The sequence below is a fragment of the Tursiops truncatus genome, chromosome 6 (assembly GCF_011762595.2).
Source record: "Tursiops truncatus isolate mTurTru1 chromosome 6, mTurTru1.mat.Y, whole genome shotgun sequence".
Classification (NCBI taxonomy): domain Eukaryota; kingdom Metazoa; phylum Chordata; class Mammalia; order Artiodactyla; family Delphinidae; genus Tursiops; species Tursiops truncatus.
This window is the reverse complement of record NC_047039.1, coordinates 28,314,195-28,333,409: the sequence shown is the minus strand read 5'-3', so window position 1 is coordinate 28,333,409 and position 19,215 is coordinate 28,314,195. Positions and strand designations below refer to the sequence as shown.

General features: G+C 38.1%; 1 protein-coding gene across 10 annotated transcripts in view; it reads right to left on the bottom strand.

Annotated features, from left to right (window-relative positions):
- The window catches only part of CDC14B (cell division cycle 14B), a 99,144-nt gene that overhangs the window by 26,664 nt on the left and 53,265 nt on the right, over nucleotides 1-19,215 (bottom strand). For all 10 annotated transcript variants that reach the window (XM_073805965.1, XM_073805963.1, XM_073805964.1 and 7 more), the window contains 2 exons: nucleotides 6,789-6,865; nucleotides 1,051-1,117 (listed from right to left, as the gene is read on the bottom strand). In XM_073805965.1, the coding sequence (XP_073662066.1) occupies nucleotides 1,051-1,117; nucleotides 6,789-6,865 (144 nt within the window). The remainder of the gene's footprint in view (nucleotides 1-1,050; nucleotides 1,118-6,788; nucleotides 6,866-19,215) is intronic.

The window sequence follows — 19,215 nt, the reverse complement described above, 5'->3', positions numbered from 1 at the left end:
AACTGTGGCCTCATGGAGCTGTCTCAGAGCCTGCAGCAACTACCTCCATCAGCTCCATACACCACAGAGTTGCTGGGCTCAGTCCCAAAATTAAGGTCCATCCTCATTGCCTTATATAGGAAAAAAGATATAATAATTAATCTCTGAAGTTGTACTAATTAAGTCTCTCAGTTTAACCCCTAAAATTTCTGTCAAAATTCTCAGAAAGCCACCATGTTCCATTATACAAGAAAGTAAACCTGGGTTCCTTGTGCCTCTGAAAATACAAGTCACGCAAACTTGAGATGTTTTCGAAGGCTTATTTGATCCAAGGGCTACTGACTGACAATTCTAGTTTCTTGCACGGCCCTGATGTTCAAGAAATATACCTAAGGGAGTGAGTGTTATAACCAGGGTCTGCTGCATCACATGACTCCAGGGGACCCTGTTTATTTAGAACGTGGTATGACGGTTGTCCCCTGGAGTCAAAGACAGCAAGTAGCCCTGGTTATAAAACACAGGAGTTATTTTTAAATAGCTTTGACAAAGCAGTAGTGACCTATACTTAGTATTATATAAAACCTAGTAACAAACTAATGGGCTACTCAAATACTTCTGTTGAACTAGAAATTGAATGCTTGAAGATACAAAAACAAAGTATTTGACAGTTACTGTGTTATAGAAATGTCTGTTGTAAACAGAATCGATGGGAATCAGACCCATAAAATACATAAATCAAAGAGAACTCAGAAACCAGTAATCTATTTACTTCTTGTTTTTCTTTGAAATCATAACACATTCAAAACGAATTCTGAATTTAGAAGCTAATTACAAAACTGTTTCTTATTGTTCCCTGTGTTCAAGTGGCTTTTCCCCCAACTCGTGCACAGAAGCACTCAGATTCAGAATAATCTGTTTTCTAGTTTAGTGTCATTCTAATGTTGGCAGGGAAATGGGATACCTCTCACATCATATACATCTTGGAAGATCTTTGAGGAAGAAGGCCTGTCTTCCTTGCACTGTACTTCAGTTCTCCAGCACAACACTGGGTGTATCCTACGAGTCACTTACCTTCTTTACTGCATAAAAACAGTCAAGAAGTGTAATGTAGAAATTGCAACTCCCATAGGCAGCATCTCTGAAATTCCAAAAGTATTGAAATACATAGCTCAGTTAATTTAATTTTCTGCTGTACACTTATCTCAAGACAAAGTTGATTAGAATTTAAAATCAAACACATACTCAGAATCAGTCTCAAAAAAAAAAAGGATTCTTGCCTTTTGGTTTTTAAATAAAGGATAAGTCACTGTTATACAGTTCATTGTAATTTCTACCTATTCCAGTAGATACTGTTTTACAGATGTGGATCAATAATGACCACATCTTAAATTTCAAATGATCTGTCTAGACTGTTTTTGGCTTTAATAGTTGAGCTTCAAAAGTTCCTTCTTGAGTTCAACTTCTCAATAGTATGTACTCCTCCCCTCAAAAGGGAAAGGCATTTGATCTTTTTCTTCCAACTGGAGAATACTGTGTCAAACTGTTAGCAGGAAAGACTGCTTTTTGATTCTGTATATGCATGTTGTGTGTGCATGTGTGTGTGTGTTTATCTCCATCCACGTAGCAAAAAAAAATTTGGAAAGCAAGATAATATTTGAAATAATAGGTGCAAGCTAAAAAGCATTTTGCTCCTCTCATTATGCTCTTATACTTTTTAACAATTTAACTGGATAACTTCTTTCTGGTTCTTAAAGGACAACAGTACCAATAAAACCACAGAAACTAAGGAGTCAACTACTGTCAGGAGAATCACTCTACATTGGAGAAGTGCTTAAAATTAAGTTAGACAGCCCCACCCAACACTGCATCAACACCTGTTAGTAATCTTACTACAAATGTCTTATGTCAGTTAAGATTTTGTCCAGAAAAATAAGGTACTCCTCCATTCCCACCTGCTTCTCCTTTTTGGCTAACTTGAGTCATTTCATTACAAAGTGAAAATTTTAAGAATTAGGCAAGATAAAAATGAATTTTATTATGATCATTCTAGGCATGCCAAGCAACTGTGCCTATCAGAATGGTACTCATTTGGTCCCTATGTGGAACCAGGCTGCTACTGGAGCCATAATTAATTGCCCGCCGTGGTTGGGCTTTCACATTGTAATTCACTTACCTGAAAAATTAAGGCATGTTTAAAATGTTTAGTTCTTGTACAAACTTTAAGAATATAGATTATTATAGCAACATTAACATCAAAGAAAAGGGCATCCTTTTTAGCTAAGACACTTTTAGACATTACTGTCTGAATTGGTTAGATTTACTTCAGTATATGTTAGGCTTCATGAGGACTGGACGCAAGGCCTTACAACCTGCCATTTTTGTTCTGTAAGCTTTTGAATTTAAATGCTGCTCTTCCAAAAGCTAGGAAAGGTCTCAATGCAACTGAGAAAATGATTTTTACCAATAGCTTACTGGCAATATTCAGGAAGGAGGAAAATAAAATGACCTGCACCATTACTTCTCAGAATATACTCCCTGGGCAAGAAGCACCAACATGCACCCCACTTGCTGGAAATGCTAATTCTCAAGCTCCAACCCAGACCAGTTCTAGGGGTGGGGCTGGGTCCTCCAGGTTCTTGTGATACACGTTCAAGTTTAAGAACCACTGACTTACAGGATCATCACAAATAATGTTTTGTACAAGTAACTGTTTCATGCAATAAGGAACGTTTCTAAGATAAAGAAGCTAAGGTAGGAAAATGAAGTAGTTTAGTCTAAGTCAAAATGATCAGTGGAAAGACGATGAACTCTCAAATTGCATCCCAATGTTTTCACCACGTCTCCTCAGTTAGCTATGATTATTATCTTCTTAACCTATGATAATTCTTTTCCAATCAAGTTAAAGCCATGTTGATTCAGTTTTTGTGACAACTCGATGCATTTATTCAATGCATAACTTGGAATAAACCTACTGTGGGCCAAGCCCTGCTCTAGTCAAGCTTTGATCTGAGCTTGGATAAAGTTTTGCCACATTATCTGAAGAGACAAGAATCTTTCTTTATTCACTCATGTTTATTTCATTAACACCTCCAACTTTAAACACATCCACACCTCCTTCCTCCCACCCAAGCAATCAGACTTCTTCAAAATAGCAGCTATGAATCTGGATATAAGCCTTTGTGAGGGGGAAAACCTTGTCACAGATCATTTAACAAACTTGGAAAAGCAGATGAGAATCAATAAAGGAATACTGCTTAGAAACTGCAAAACAATGTCAAATACTAGTTTAAAAAAAATAACAGTTTTCAGAGCAGCTTGCATTCATAACAGCCTAAAACTACAAATAACCCAAGTGTCCATCAAAAGGATAATGGACAAATAAACTGTGGTATATTCATAGAATGGAATGCTACAAAAGCAATAAAAAATAGGACAAACTATTGATACTAACACCTGCCATCACATGGATAAATCTCACAGACATTATATATTTAAAACACTAGATCCCAGCTCTCCAAAAATGTATACTGTATGATTCCATTTATATGACATTAAAAGATAAGAAAAACTTTTAGAAAGGGGGTAGAAGAGAATCTTCACGGAGGCTGACAATTTTCTGTATCTTGAACTGGATGGTAGTTACATGTAAATATGTAGGAGTTTATTGTTCTGTACACATAGGAGTTAGAGTTTTTAATTGAGTCTAAGTTATACATGGTTTTTAAAAGGAAAAAAACATGAATGTTTAACAAATGTTATCTAAGGGTCAGGCACCGAGTGTTTCATAAGCAGGATGTTACTTAATCCTCACACCTCATTAGGGTGATCCTACTATCATTCCCACTTATAGACTAAGAGACCAAGGCTCACATTTGTAAAGAACCATGGAGATATTAGTGGCAGAACGGAGAGTCAAGCTCCCGTCTGTCTGATGTCAATAGCCAAGCTATTAGCAGCTCTGCAATACTACCTCTCAAGAAAATAAAGAACAGAGCCCTCTCCCCGAAAAAAACCAAAAAAACACACACAAAAAAAAACAATTAAGAAGCAAGGAGTATTATAGGTAATACCAAAGAACAGAAGTATATGCTCTTCATGTAACAATGATCCAAAAGTATCAAGAAAATGTTGAACTATATTTTATACTGTTTTTTCAGGTAGACAGGTAGAGAAATATCTAATATAATTCATTAAGAAATCATATATATATATAGTTTTTTAAAACTCAGTGGTTGAAGAATTATATGTAACTTAAATTACATCTAATTAAATATTGCTAGGAGCCTAAAAGGAGTTACTAAAGACAAGTAAACACTATTCTTGCACAATCCCTTGTTAGCAGTTATATTTATTCTATGCTCTTGAATTGGCAAAGATAAAAGACTATAGTGTAATTTCTGTCAAAATATTATCAGGTTTTATTAATCCTGATTTGCCTACTTTCTTTTTTTTTTTTTAATATTTATTTATTTATTTGGCTGTGCCTGGTCTTAGTTGTAGCACGCGGGATCCTTGTTGTGGCATGCAGGATCTTCAGTTGTGGCATACAGGATCTTTTAGTTGCGGCATGCAGGATCTAGTTCCCTGACCAGGGATTGAACCTGGGCCCCCTGCATTGGGAGTGTGGAGTCTTCACCACTGCACCACCAGGGAACCACTGGACCACCCGCCTACTCTCAATTAGTAAGTTCTTCAGAACAGTAAAATGTGGTGAAGCACAGATTTTTAAATCTGTCAAAGGCTGATACTTTTGTAAAATACAATAATATTTGTACTATTACATACCCACAATAATGCAATAATCTTATTTTGTAAGTAAAAATGAATTATTAGAAAAATGAAAGGAAAAAACACATAAATACAAGCTTAAATTCTTCTATTATTTGATTCCACAGACATAAAAATAGTCTATTAAATTGCTAAAAAGTCTAAAATCTTACTCGCAATTCCTGTACTTATCACAAGCTGGTAACAAAAAGTTCACAGACTGGCACTAGTTCACAGGCCACACTTGGAGAATCATTAAATGTCTGGCATCTATGACTAAAGAGATTCAAATTTCACAAACCTGAACTGCTTCTAGCTAAGTCCTGTTTTTTATAAAATTAATGATTTTTGTTCCTGGAACCAGAAGCAACTAACTACATTTTTCAGTGCCAAACTTTAAGAATTTAAACATGGGTACGGCAGTAGACAACATTTATTCTATTTTTGATGCCTGTATTTAAATTAACACAAAACTTCTCTTACATTAACAATGCTTCATGGATCCTTACTTAGATTATGTGAAATATGTAAGCTTATCCCTGTTTCAGGACCTTGCGTTATAAACTTTAAGAATGGCACTATTATAAAGGATTACTATTATAAAAGAAGAGTTCTGCAGAACAAAATTATCACTACAGCAATGTGCCTATGACTCAGGGACCACAAACACAATCACTTCTTCTGAAGGAAGTATACGGTTGCTGTTATAAGTTGAGAAGAAAAATGGAGCACTCTCCAGTTTAGAAAATAACCTTCATCCCTTCCTACCCACCACAAAGAATACTTAAGATGATCTCTGAGCTAGGAAGAAAGGCAGAGTGATACAGGGTCCAAAGCAATTCTTCTAATTGGCTAAATCACTAATATTCATGCAGTCTTTAGTGCAATACATAACTGAACTCTGCAGACTATCCTAACAAAAATCTCGAATTCATGGAGTACATCCATGGACAGTCCTACAGAGTTATTTACGAAGGAGACAGATTCTGCATAAGGTTAGGGACACTCACCCCAAAACTTGTCCACAATTAAGTCAGGTTCATAACCTCCCCTTTAAAGGCAAGCCCACGTCTTCAAAATCAGGCATTTGAGGTATATGCAACAATTCTAAAACTAAGTTTAACTAATTTGCAGGCGGAAGAATAATGCAATATTTGAAATTCTCAATACAGTATGCAATGAGTAAAATCACTTCACACACTTATTATACTTAAGCACCATACAAGTATTTAATTATACAGCTAAGTCAAGTGTTTTGATAAACAGGAAGAGCAACTTTTAGAACTTCATTTGATTTTTAAAAAAAGAAAAAAAAACACAAGTTTTTGGGTTTTTTTTTTTTCCAAAGTATCTTCAACACAATCACCTGGTAACTTTGACATAAGGATGAGGATGTCATTAACTTATATAAAGACATTACTTATCTACCACCTCTATGACACAGCCGTTTTGGTTTTTCAAGTAGTGGTGCTATATTAGCAACCTCACCCACTATTTCTGCTGGCTGTGTCCCTAGGAAAAGGGGGTTCGTTTCTGCCCCAGAAGTAACTCCTGATTATTGGGAAAAACTTATTTCTTAACTCCTCAGGACCAAAACTCCGCAGTACTGGAAAACGGTAGTTTGTCATACTATAACTCCAGGATTCTCATCTGATTACAAAGCACAGTTTCCATCAGTGAGAGTGGTTCTGACTTCTCATGTCGGAGCGATTCACCACCACTACCCCTAGCACCACCACAGACATCTGGCAATGTCTGGAGACATTTTTGGCTTTCACAGTTAATTTTCTGGGGTGAAGGTGTTACTGACATCTAGTGGGCAGAGGCCAGTGATGCTGTCAAACATCCTGCAGTACACAGGACAACCACCCCCCGACAAAATGTCAATAGCATCACTGTTGAGTAACCTAGATCTATGGTGTTATTTGCACCCACCTCAAAATAACTATTTATGAGGTCTTCTTTTTTCAGAAACAACTACACCAAGATATTTCTGGCAAGGGCCTGATTAAATGAATCTACCATAACATTCTTATATTTACCTGAAAGGAATATAGGATGTATCTCCAAACATTAATATTCTATATGCTTCTTCTGGAGTTTTCCCCAAATATATAACCTACATTTGAAGAGAGAAGAAAAAGACAATTTACTTCTAAATAAAGATATAGTACTGTCACTGAGAAGTAAGCTTTGTACAATCTTTAGCCAATCAACTGAGCCTGATTCTCTAGCCTTCCCAAGAATCCTATGAGTTGCCCACTACCCAGTCAGTGAATTCCCCTTTTGTTTAAATCTGCTGTCACAGCTGGTTTCTGCTGCTTGCAGAGCCCTGACCAGCAACGTTTTACAACAGCCTTTTGTGGTAAGAAGTAGAGCATTTCAAGAACAGATTTTTCTAAATCAAGATGTTAGACTGAGCACATGCTTTGACCTCATGTCCTTTCTAAAAATACACCGAAATGATAGTAAAGAAGCGTGTGGGAGATGGGGATAGGGGATGGACTGGGACTGGGACTGGGGGGAGGATGAGAGCAACATAGAATCAGGACAAACATTTTTATTAACTCCATCCATTTAGATTTAACAACGTACAATATTGTAATCTGGTAGAATACTTCAAGTGGATTCTTCAGCATTTGAGGTCCACAGTTGGTGGACCTTTTTGTATTTCCAAAGTATCTTGTTTTCTGCCCTGACACTGGACTATGTATATATGGTTTCAGGTCTGCAGTCCTTTTCTCTCAACAGTTCATAGATGTTGTGCCACTGTCTTCTCACTTCCAGTATTGCAGAAGTATTTTACTGGTCTCATTCTCTTCTCCCCCTCCTCTTCCTCACAAGCAACCTGTTCTAGAAACTTGGAGCTTGAGAATGTCCACTGGCATCCCTCTAAATAAGTCATCCCCCTAAATAAAAGTCATCCCCCAGCCCCAATTAAGTTTGCCTCGGACTTTCTGACCCTCACTCTATCCGAAGGCACATCTTTTTCCAACTCAGAATCTTCTGGCGGATATTTTCCACCCATACATGGAGGCAAGGGGTGAAGAGAGGCCACAAGCATTTGATTTGGCACACATATCATTACCCAAATTCAATTCAATTCTTAAGCTTACTTTGGGAGAAAATACACTTTAAATTTTGACCAGTAAAAATAAATAAAAAATTTAATTACAAACTTTTTAATCTCCATTACTTAAATTTATATAAATGAGCTGTTTCTTCAACAAAATTCTGAAGTAAGAACCCCTGTCTTATGTTTCATTGTAACTCCGGATTCATATTGGGTTGGCCAAAAAGTTCATTCAGCTTTTCCATCCCATCTTACGGAACAACCAAATGAACTTTTTGGCCAACCCAATACCTTTTATATGGACTCAGATTCGATCCTTAATTCATTGAACTTAAATCTACTTACAATAGGAAATTTTAAAATAATTGATAAAAAGTTAATACAAATATATCATTGGATTAAGAAAAATTATAAAAATCAAAGATCCAGCAAGAATCTTTGAAACTTAGAGAAGGATATATCTTAAAACAAGTCAGCTTCCAGAGGGCATTTTACCAATTTTGTTTTAAGACTCATAAATGGAAATGTTTACCCTGTTTCTGAAAATGATTTTATCCCATTTACTCTAATAATACAGAACTATAATTAACTATACAGAATCTTCTAACATTTATCTATAGCAGCATACAAACCCACAAAGAACAATCAATCCCAAGAACAAAGAAATGCCTTCTTACCTAGTATCAAACAAATTTTCAAAGTACAATATTACTGACTCAGAGAAGGTTGTAATTTATCATGAATTAACTAATCAAAATCATCTATAATTGCACTCAACATTATATTTATCTATATATTACTTATTTAGATCTTTTAAGGATCAATCTATCAATTGACTTTCTATTGTCTTACTATTTATTTGGAAAAAGAGCATAACAGTTCCTTTAAGAAAAACTAAAAAGTCTTTTAAATCTAGTGCCCCCCCGCCCTGTTCTCTACATTTACTCCTTCTCTTCTAGTCTCCAACCTGCTTCCTTTCTCTTCTAAGACTTAATGAATAACTTTAGGAAAGCCTTTTCATTTCTCCATTCTATTTTAGGTCTTCCTAGCTGGACTCCTCCAAAAAATTTCCTCTAAAAAACAACAACAAAAACACAAAACAAAACCAAATAAAAAAATACCTTGAGGCCAATGAGGGTAAGAATAGGATTTGATTCACTGATGTACGTATATACATACATAACTTAAATAAATTAATTAAATGAAATCCAGAAACCTCATTCAGATTTTCCCTAAATTTCTAATACGAAATTCTCTCAAATTATATAAACTTTTTCTTAAGCACCAGGTGAAAGATAATTCCTCCAACTCAAGATTGCAGTTTCTTGGTTTCTTTAATTACTAAAATTGCAATGGTATTATTTCCTTCTAACTTTCAAAACAGAAATAGTCTCTAATACATTAAATAATTGTGGGTTAGCCTTGGAATACAAATTCAGTTCAAAGAACCCAAGAAAAATGTAACATTTTTTCCTATGGAGAAACAAAACCTATATTCCTAGTGATGAACTTTTAAAAAACATAACCTTTAAACCCAACTGGGGAATGCTTATACGTAGAGATTTTAGGTACAATGTAATAAGCTGAAGGAAATTTACAGATTCAGAATAAGTTTTTTACATCATGCTATGGTCCAAATGTTTCTGTCCCATCCAAAATTCATATGTTGAAATCCTAACCTCCCCAAAGTGATGGTAGTAGGAGATGGGGCCTTTGGGAGACAGCCATTAGAGTGAAACCCTCGTGAATGGGATTAGTGTCTTATAAAAGGGACTCCAGAGAGATCCCTAGGCCCTTCCACCATGTGACAGCCCTCACTGGACCATGCTGTCACCCTGATCTTGGACTCCCAGGCTCCAGAACTGTGAGAGAGAAACTTCTGTTGTTTATAAGCCTCTGGTATTTTGTTATAGCAGCCCAAAAGGACTAAGACATATAACAATCAAAGAAATGTTTGCTAACAATCTATAATTCTTAATTTTACACCCACTCATCTTCTCTAGTCAAAAGCCCTTCCCCATTAAAATTATTATAAATTCGTTACTTGAGAAGAATCCTTAAAATGGCTCCTATATTAGTTCTCAAATTAGTAAACTCTAAATCAATGAGATTTTATGATGTATCCGTGTGATCCCAACAACTTGGAAGCTATGTGCTTCTCAAATTTTTTTAGTGTATTTTCATGAAAAGCTATATATATAGAATGGCCACTCTAACTGCACATTGCTGTCCAAAAATAGAAAACAACAAGAGATGAACAAGAGAGATACTAAATAGCTGTGGTAGCCAGCTTCCAAGACAGCCCCAACGATGCTCATCTTCTGGTATTTCCACCCTCAATGACTAGGTCACCATTGTGTAAACAATAGGATACTGCATTAATGGTAGAGTGTGACACCTGAAGCTAGATCACAAGGACGTTGTGGCTTTTGCCTTGCTTTCTTTAGGACTCCTCACTCCAAGAAAATCAGGTTCTTGTTTTGTGAGCGCAGCCCACGTGGTGAGGAACTGAGGCTCCTTGCCAACAACCAGTGCAAACTTGCTGGGCATGTGAATGGGCCATTTGAGCAGTGGACCCTCCAGCCCTAGTCAAGCCTTCAGATGACTGCAGCCCAGCCAGATCCAGAAGCAGACCCCCCCAAGTTAGCCAATCTCAAATACCTTCCCCACAGAAACTGTTTCAGAGAACATTAATTGTTGTTTGAAGTCACTAAGTGTTGGTGTAATCTGTAAGGCAGCAATAGATAATACAGCAAGTAACACAGTAAAGAGTGAGCAATTGATCATTTCAGTTTGTTGAAAGTAGATAAAGTTTTTAAAAATGTGACAAGTGCAGAGATGTAAAAGTAAGGAAGCCCCGTGGCTTAGGAAACATGAGTAAGGAGAACCTGCTGTCTCTCTCCAGGGTAAGGAATCTCTCTGAAGGAGCAAAAGGCAATCTCACAGGAAAAATAAAATACTGGAATAGAAAATACTTAGGAAGTTGGTAGTGCTTTTCAAAGTCATGACACAAACTTTCTTGGTTTTGTTTTTTGTGGGGTTTTTTGTTTGTTTTGTTTTTTTGCTGAACAATATTGCAGCCATTAGAATTCCACTGCCCCCATTTAAAAAGTTACCATCTGCCTAACCCAGCCCTGTGAAAACTTCTGATCTTGAATTGCTGATCAATGTTTCAAAACCTAGGAAAGCCTCAAGTAGCAATGGATAAATTAGTGGACTGAAACAAAAAGATCACAACTTGATCATGTATAGTTTTAATCTTGACAATTCAGGTCTCAAAATAATAAAGCCCAGTTATTTAGACCTGTACTTCTCATTTCTATTCTCCCACAGAACATTTTGAAGTTTAATCTATGTACTTAGAGAAGCCTGTGGTAGAGTTTAAAAAACCAAAACATTGAGGGGGACCTTCAAGATGTTGGACGAGTAAGACATGGAGATCACCTTCCTCTCCACAAATACATCAAAAATACATCTACATATGAAACAACTCCTACAGAACACCAACTGAACACTGGCAGAAGACCTCAGACTTCCCAAAAGGCAAGAAACTCCCCACGTACCTGGGTAGGGCAAAAGAAAAAACAGAGACAAAAGAATAGGGACAGGACCTGCACCTCTGGGAGGGAGCTGTGAAGGAGGAAAAGTTTCCACACACTGGGAAGCCACTTCACTGGTGGAGACGGGGGTGGGCTGGGGGGAAGCTTCGGAGCCTAGAAGGACAGACAGCATAGCAACAGGGGTGCAGAGGGCAAAGCGGAGAGATACCCACACAGAGGATTGGTGCCGACCAGCACTCACCAGCCTGAAGCATGTCTGCTCACCCACCGGGGCGGGTGGGGGCTGGGAGCTGAGGCTCGGGCTTCAGAGGTCACACCCCAGGGAGAGGACTGGGGTTGGCTGCATGAACACAGCCTGAAGGGGGCTAGTGCGCCACAGCTAGCCGTGAGGGAGTCCAGAAGAAAGTCTGGAACTGACTAAGAGGCAAGAGACCATTGCTTCGGGGTGCGCAAGGAGAGGGGATTCCTTCCCTGTCTGCCCACAGTAGGCAGAGCACCGCCTAAACGAGCTCCAGAGATGGGCACGAGCCACAAATATCAGCTCGGACCCCAGAGACGGGCATGAAATGCTAACGCTGCTGCTGAGGCCACCAAGAATCCTGTGTGCAAGCACGGGTCACTATCCACATGCCCCCCCACCCCACCCCGACCCAGAGCCTGTGCAGCCCGCCACTGCCAGGGTCCTGTGATCCAGGGACAACTTCCCCAGGAGAACACACGGCACACCTCAGGCTGTTGCAACATCACTCTGGCCTCTGCCACCACAGGCTCGCCCTGCATTCCAGTTATAACTACCATACCCCTCCCTCCCCCGGCATGAGTGAGCCAGAGCTCCCTAATCAGCCGCTGCTTCAATCCCACCCTGTCTGGGTGGGAACAGAAGCCTTAGGGCAACCTACACGCAGACATGGGGCCAAAACCAAAGCTGAGCCCCAGGAGCTGTGCGAACAAAGAAGAGAAAGGGAAATCTCTCCATGCAGCCTCAGGAGCAGTGGATTAAATCCCCACAATCAACTTGAGGTACCCTGCATCTGTGGAATACCTGAACAGACAACGAATCATCCCAAAATTGAGGCGGTGGACTTTGGGTGCAACTGGGGTATGCTGTCTGCGACTGACTTCTTTCTGATTTTTACGTATATATTAGTACAGATTTTAGTGCTTCTTATCATTGGTGGATTTGCTTATTGGTGTGGATGCTCTCTTTTTTTAAAAATTACTTTTACATTTTTATTTGTTTAATTTTTTTTACTTTCATAATTTTATTTATTTTTTAATTATTTTTTTCTTTCCTTTTTTCTCCCTTTTCTTCTGAGACGTATGGCTGACAAGGTCTTGGTGCTCTGGCCTATGTGTCAGGCCCAGCCTCTGAGGTGAGAGAGCCAAATTCAGGATACTGGACCACCAGAGACTTCCTGGCCCCACATAATATCAATCAGCGAGAACTCTCCCAGACAACTCTGTCTCAACGCTAAGACCCAGCTTCATCCAATGGCCAGCAAGCTCCAGTGTTGGACGCCCCATGCCAAATAACAAGCAAAACAGGAACACAACCCCATCCATTAGCAAGGAGGCTGCCTAAAATCATACTAAGTACACAGATACCCCAAAACACACCACTGGACACAGCCCTGCCCACCAGAAAGACAAGATCCAGCCCCACCCACCAGAATATAGACACCAGTCCCCTCCACCAGGAAGTCTACATAACCCATTGAACCAACCTCACCCACTGGGGGCAGACACCAAAAACAAGAGGAACTATGAACCTGCAGCCTGCAAAAAGGAGACCCCAAACACAGTATGTTAAGCAAATTGAGAACACAGAGAAATATGCAGCAGATGAAGGCGCAACATAAAAACCCACCAGACCAAACAAATGAAGAAGAAATAGGCAGTCTACCTGAAGAAGAATTCAGAGTAATTATAGTAAAGATGATCCAAAATCTTGGAAATACAATGGAGAAAATACAAGAAACGTTTAACAAGGACCTAGAAGAAGTAAAGAGCAAACAAACAATGATGAACAACACAATAAATGAAATAAAAATTCTCTAGAAGGAATCAATAGCAGAATAGCTGAGGCAGAAGAACAGATAAGTGACCTGGAAGATAAAATAGTGAAAATAACTACTGCAGAGCAGAAAAAAGAAAAAAGAATGAAAAGAATTGAGGACAGTCTCACAGACCTCTGGGACAACATTAAATGCACCAACATTCGAATGATAGGGGTCCCAGAAGAAGAGAAAAAGAAAGGCTCTGAGAAAATATTTGAAGAGATTATAGTTGAAAACTTCCCTAACATGGGAAAGGAAATAGTCAATCAAGTCCAGGAGGCACAGAGAGTCCCGTACAGGATAAATCCAAGGAGAAACACGCCAAGACACATATTAAACAAACTATCAAAAATTAAATACAAAGAAAAAATATTAAAAGCAGCAAGGGAAAAGCAACAAATAACATACAAGGGAATCCCCACAAGGTTAACAGCTGATCTTTCAGTAGAAACTCTGCAAGCCAGAAGGGAGTGTCAGGACATATTTAAAGTGATGAAAGGGAAAAACCTATAACCAAGATTACTCTACCCAGCAAGGATCTCATTCAGATTCGAAGGAGAAATTAAAACCTTTACAGACAAGCAAAAGCTAAGACAATTCAGCACCCCCAAACCAGCTTTACAACAAATGCTAAAGGAACTTCTCTAGGCAGGAAACACAAGAGAAGGAAAAGACCTACAATAACAAACCCAAAACAATTAAGAAAATGGTAATAGGAACATACATATCGATAATTACCTTAAATGTAAATGGATTAAATGCTCCAACCAAAAGACATAGACTGGCTGAATGGATACAAAGACAAGACCCGTATATATGCTGTCTACAGGAGACCCACTTCAGACCTAGAGATACATACATACTGAAAGAGAGGGGATGGAAAAAGATACTCCATACAAATGGAAATCAAAAGAAAGCTGGAGTAGCAATTCTCATATCAGACAAAATAGACTTTAAAATAAAGACTATTACAAGAGACAAAGAAGGACACTACATAATGATCAAGGGATCAATCCAAGAAGATATAACAATTGTAAATATTTATGCACCCAACATAGGAGCACCTCAATACATAAGGCAAATACTAACACCCATAAAAGGGTAAATCGACAGTAACACAATCATAGTAGGAGACTTTAACACCCCACTTTCACCAATGGACAGATCATCCAAAATGAAAATAAATAAGGAAACACAAGCCTTAAATGACACACTAGACAAGATGGACTTAAGTGATATTTATAGGACATTCCATCCAAAAACAACAGAATACACTTTCTTCTCAAGTGCTCATGGAACATTCTCCAGGATAGATCATATCTTGGGTCACAAATCAAGCCTTGGTAAATTTAAGAAAACTGAAATTGTATCAAGTATCTTTTCTGACCACAACACTATGAGACTAGACATCAAGTACAGGAAAAACACTGTAAAAAATACAAACATATAGAGGCTAGACAATACGCTACTAAATAACCAAGAGATCACTGAAGAAATCAAAGAGGAAATCCAAAAATACCTAGAAATAAATGACAATGAAAACACGATGACCCAAAACCTATGGGATGCAGTAAAAGCAGTTCTAAGAGGGAAGTTTATAGCAATACAATCCTACCACAAAAAAACAAGAAAAATCTCAAATAAACAACCTAATCTTACACGTAAAGCAACTAGAGAAAGAAGAACAAAAAAAACCCCCAAATTTAGCAGAAGGAAAGAAATCATAAAAATCAGATCAGAAATAAATGAAAAAGAAATAAAGGAAACAATAGCAAAGATCAATAAAACTAAAAGCCGGTTCTTTGAGAAGGTAAACAAAACTGATTAGCCAGTAGCCAGACTCATCAAGAAAAAAGGGAGAAGACTCAAATCAACAGAATTGGAAGTGAAAAGGGAGAAGTAACATCTGACACTGCAGAAATACAAAGGATCATGAGAGACTCCTACAAGCAACCATATGCCAATAAAATGGACAAATTCTTAGAAAAGCACAACCTTTAGAAAAGCACAACCTTGTGAGACTGAACCAGGAAGAAATAGAAAATATAAACAGACAAATCACAAGCACTAAAATTGAAACTGTGTTTAAAAATTTTCCAACAAACAGAGCCCAGGACCAGATGGCTTCACAGGTGAATTCTATCAAACATTCAGAGAAGAGCTAACACCTATCCTTCTCAAACACTTCCAAAATATAGCAGAGGGAGGATACTCCCAAACTCATTCTACAAGGCCACCATCACCCTGATACCAAAACCAGACAAAGATGTCACAAAAAAAGAAAACTACAGGCCAATATCACTGATGAACACAGATACAAAAATCCTCAACAAAACACTAGCAAACAGAATCCAACAGCACATTAGAAGGATCATACACCATGATCAAGGGGGTTTATCCCAGGAATGCAAGGATTCTTCAATATATGCAAATCAATCAATGTGATACACCATATTAACATACTGAAGGATAAAAACCATACAATAATCTCTATAGATGCAGAAAAAGCTTTCGACAAAATTCAACACCCATTTATGATAAAAACCCTCCAGAAAGTAGACATAGAGGGAACTTACCTCAACATAATAAAGGCCATATATGACAAACCCACTGCCAACATTGTTCTCAATGGTGAAAAACTGAAACCATTACCCCTAATATCAGGAACGAGACACAGATGCCCACTCTCACCACTATTCTGGAAGTTCTAGTCACAGCAATCAGAGAAGCAAAAGAAATAAAAGGAATCCAAATCAGAAAAGAAGAAGTAAAACTGTCACTGTTTGCAGACGACATGATATTATACATAGAGAATCCAAAAGATGCTACCAGAAAACTACTAGAGCTATTCAATGAATTTGGTAAAGTACCAGGATACAAAATCAATGCACAGAAATCTCTTGCGTTCGTATATATTAATGATGAAAAATCTGAAAGAGAAATTAAGGAAACACTTCCATTTACCACTGAAACAAAAATAATAAAATATCTAGGAATAAACCTACCTAAGGAGACAAAAGAGCTGTATGCAGAAAACTATAAGACACTATGAAAGACATTTAATATGATTGAAACAGATGGAGAGATATACCATGTTCTTGGATTGGAAGAATCAATATTGTGAAAATGACTGTACTTCTCAAAGCAAACTACAGATTCAGTGCAATCCCTGTCAAACTACCAATGGCATTTTTCACAGAACAAGAACAAAAAATTTCACAATTTGCATGGAAACACAAAAGACCCCGAATAGCCAAAGCAATCTTGAGAAAGAAAAACAGAGCTGGAGGAATCAGACTCCCTGACTTCAGACTATACTACAAAGCTACAGTAATCAAGACAGTATGGCACAAAACCAGAAATATAGATTAATGGAACAGGAAAGAAAGCCCAGAGATAAACCCATGCACATATGGTCATCTTATCTTTGATAAAGGAGGCAAGACTATACAATGGAGAAAAGAGAGCCTCTTCAATAAGTGGTGCTGGGAAAACTGGACAGCTACATGTAAAAGACTGAAATTAGAACACTTCCTAACACAATACACAAAACTAAACTCAAAATGGATTAAAGACCTAAATGTAATACGGCCAAACACTATAAAACTCTTAGAGGAAAACACAGGCAGAACACTCTACGACATAAATCACAGCAAGATATTTTTTGACGCACCTCCTAGAGAAATGGAAATAAAAACAAAAATAAACAAATGGGACCTAATAAAACTTAAAACCTTTGCATAGCTAAGGAAACCATAAGACAAAAAGATGGCCCTCAGAATGGGAGAAAGTATTTGCAAACAAAGCAACTGACAAAGGATTAATCTCCAAAATATATAAACAGCTCATGCAGCTCAATATCAAAAAAACGAACAACCCAATTAAAAAGTGGCCGGAAGACCTAAATAGAAATTTCTCCAAAGAAGACGTACGGATGGCCAAGAGGCACATCTATTAAGATGCTCAACATCACTAATCATTAGAGAAATGCAAATTAAAACTACAGTGTGGTATCACCTCACATGGGTCAGAATGGCCATCATCAAAAAATCTACAAACAATAAATGCTGGAGAGGGTGTGGAGAAAAGGGAACCCTCTTGCACTGTTGGTGGGAATGTAAATTGATACAGCCACTATGGAGAACAGTATGGAGGTTCCTTAAAATACTAAAAACAGAACTACCATACAACCCAGCAATCCCACTACTGGGCATAAACCCTGAGAAAACCATAATTCAGATAGAGTCATGTACCACAATGCTCATTGCAGCTCTATTTAAAATAGACAGGACATGGAAGCAACCTAAGTGTCATCGACAGATGAATGGCTGAAGAAGATGTGGCACATATATACAATGGAATATTACTCAGACATAAAAAGAAACGAAATTGAATTATTTGTAGTGAGGTGGATGGACGTAGAGTGTGTCATACAGAGTGAAGTAAGTCAGAAAGAGAAAAATAAATACCGTATGCTAACACATATATATGGAATCTTAAAAAAAAAAAGTTCTGATCAACCTAGGGGCAGGACAGGAATAAAGATGCAGATATGGAGAATGGACTTGAGGACATGCGGAGGGGGAAGGGTAAGCTGGGACGAAGTGAGAGAGTGGCATTGACATACATACACTACCAAATGTAAAATAGCTAGCTAGTGGGAAGCAGCTGCATGGCACAGAGAAATTAGCTCAGTGCTTTGTTACCACCTAGAGAGGTGGCATGGGGCAGGTGGGAGGGAGGAGATATGGGGATATATGTATACATATAGCTGATTCACTTTGTTATACAGCAGAAAGCAACACAACATTGTAAAGCAATTATACTCCAGTAAAAATGTTTTTAAAAAATTACACAAGTCGGGCTTCCCCGGTGGCGCAGTGGTTGAGAATCTGCCTGCCAATGCAGGGGACACGGGTTCGAGCCCTGGTCTGGGAAGATCCCACATGCCGCGGAGCACCTGGGCCCGTGAGCCACAACTACTGAGCCTGCGCGTCTGGAGCCTGTTCCGCAACAAGAGAGGCCACGATGGTGAGAGGCCCGCGCACCGCGATGAAGAGCGGCCCCCACTCGCCGCAACTAGAGAAAGCCCTCGCACAGAAATGAAGACCCAACACAGCCAAAAATAATAAATTAATTAAAAAAAAAAATTACACAAGTCATCATATCTCAGAGTTAAGTATAACAAAGGATATTTAAATTCCAACCCAATAAACCAGTAAACTAGTTTTTTGACAGAATTTTCAGAATTTTTATTTTTTAACATCTTTATTGGAGTATAATTGCTTTACAATGGTGTGTTAGTTTCTGCTTTATAACAAAGTGAATCAGTTATACATACACATATGTTCCCATATCTCTTCCCTCTTGCGTCTCCCTCCCTCACACACCCCCCATCCCACCCCTCTAGGTGGTCACAAAGCACGGAGCTGATATCCCTGTGCTATGTGGCTGCTTCCCACTAGCTACCTATTTTACGTTTGGTAGTGTATATATGTCCATGCCACTCTCTCACTTCAGTAAACTATTTTCAATTATTCTTCATGGAGAAATGTCACAACGTTTCCCATATTTAATTATTTTCACATCAGCCAGATGACACAGTCATCCCAATGCCAAGAACTTGATTGATCTTTTTTAAAAAAAATCACTCTATCCAGATTAACATAGAATTTTCATGAATCTATGCAAATTGGAAACAGGCTTAAAGATTCAACTGCTGAATAAAAAAGGTGAATAGGGAAAAGATTATATATAATAAGCAATTTTATGTGATAAA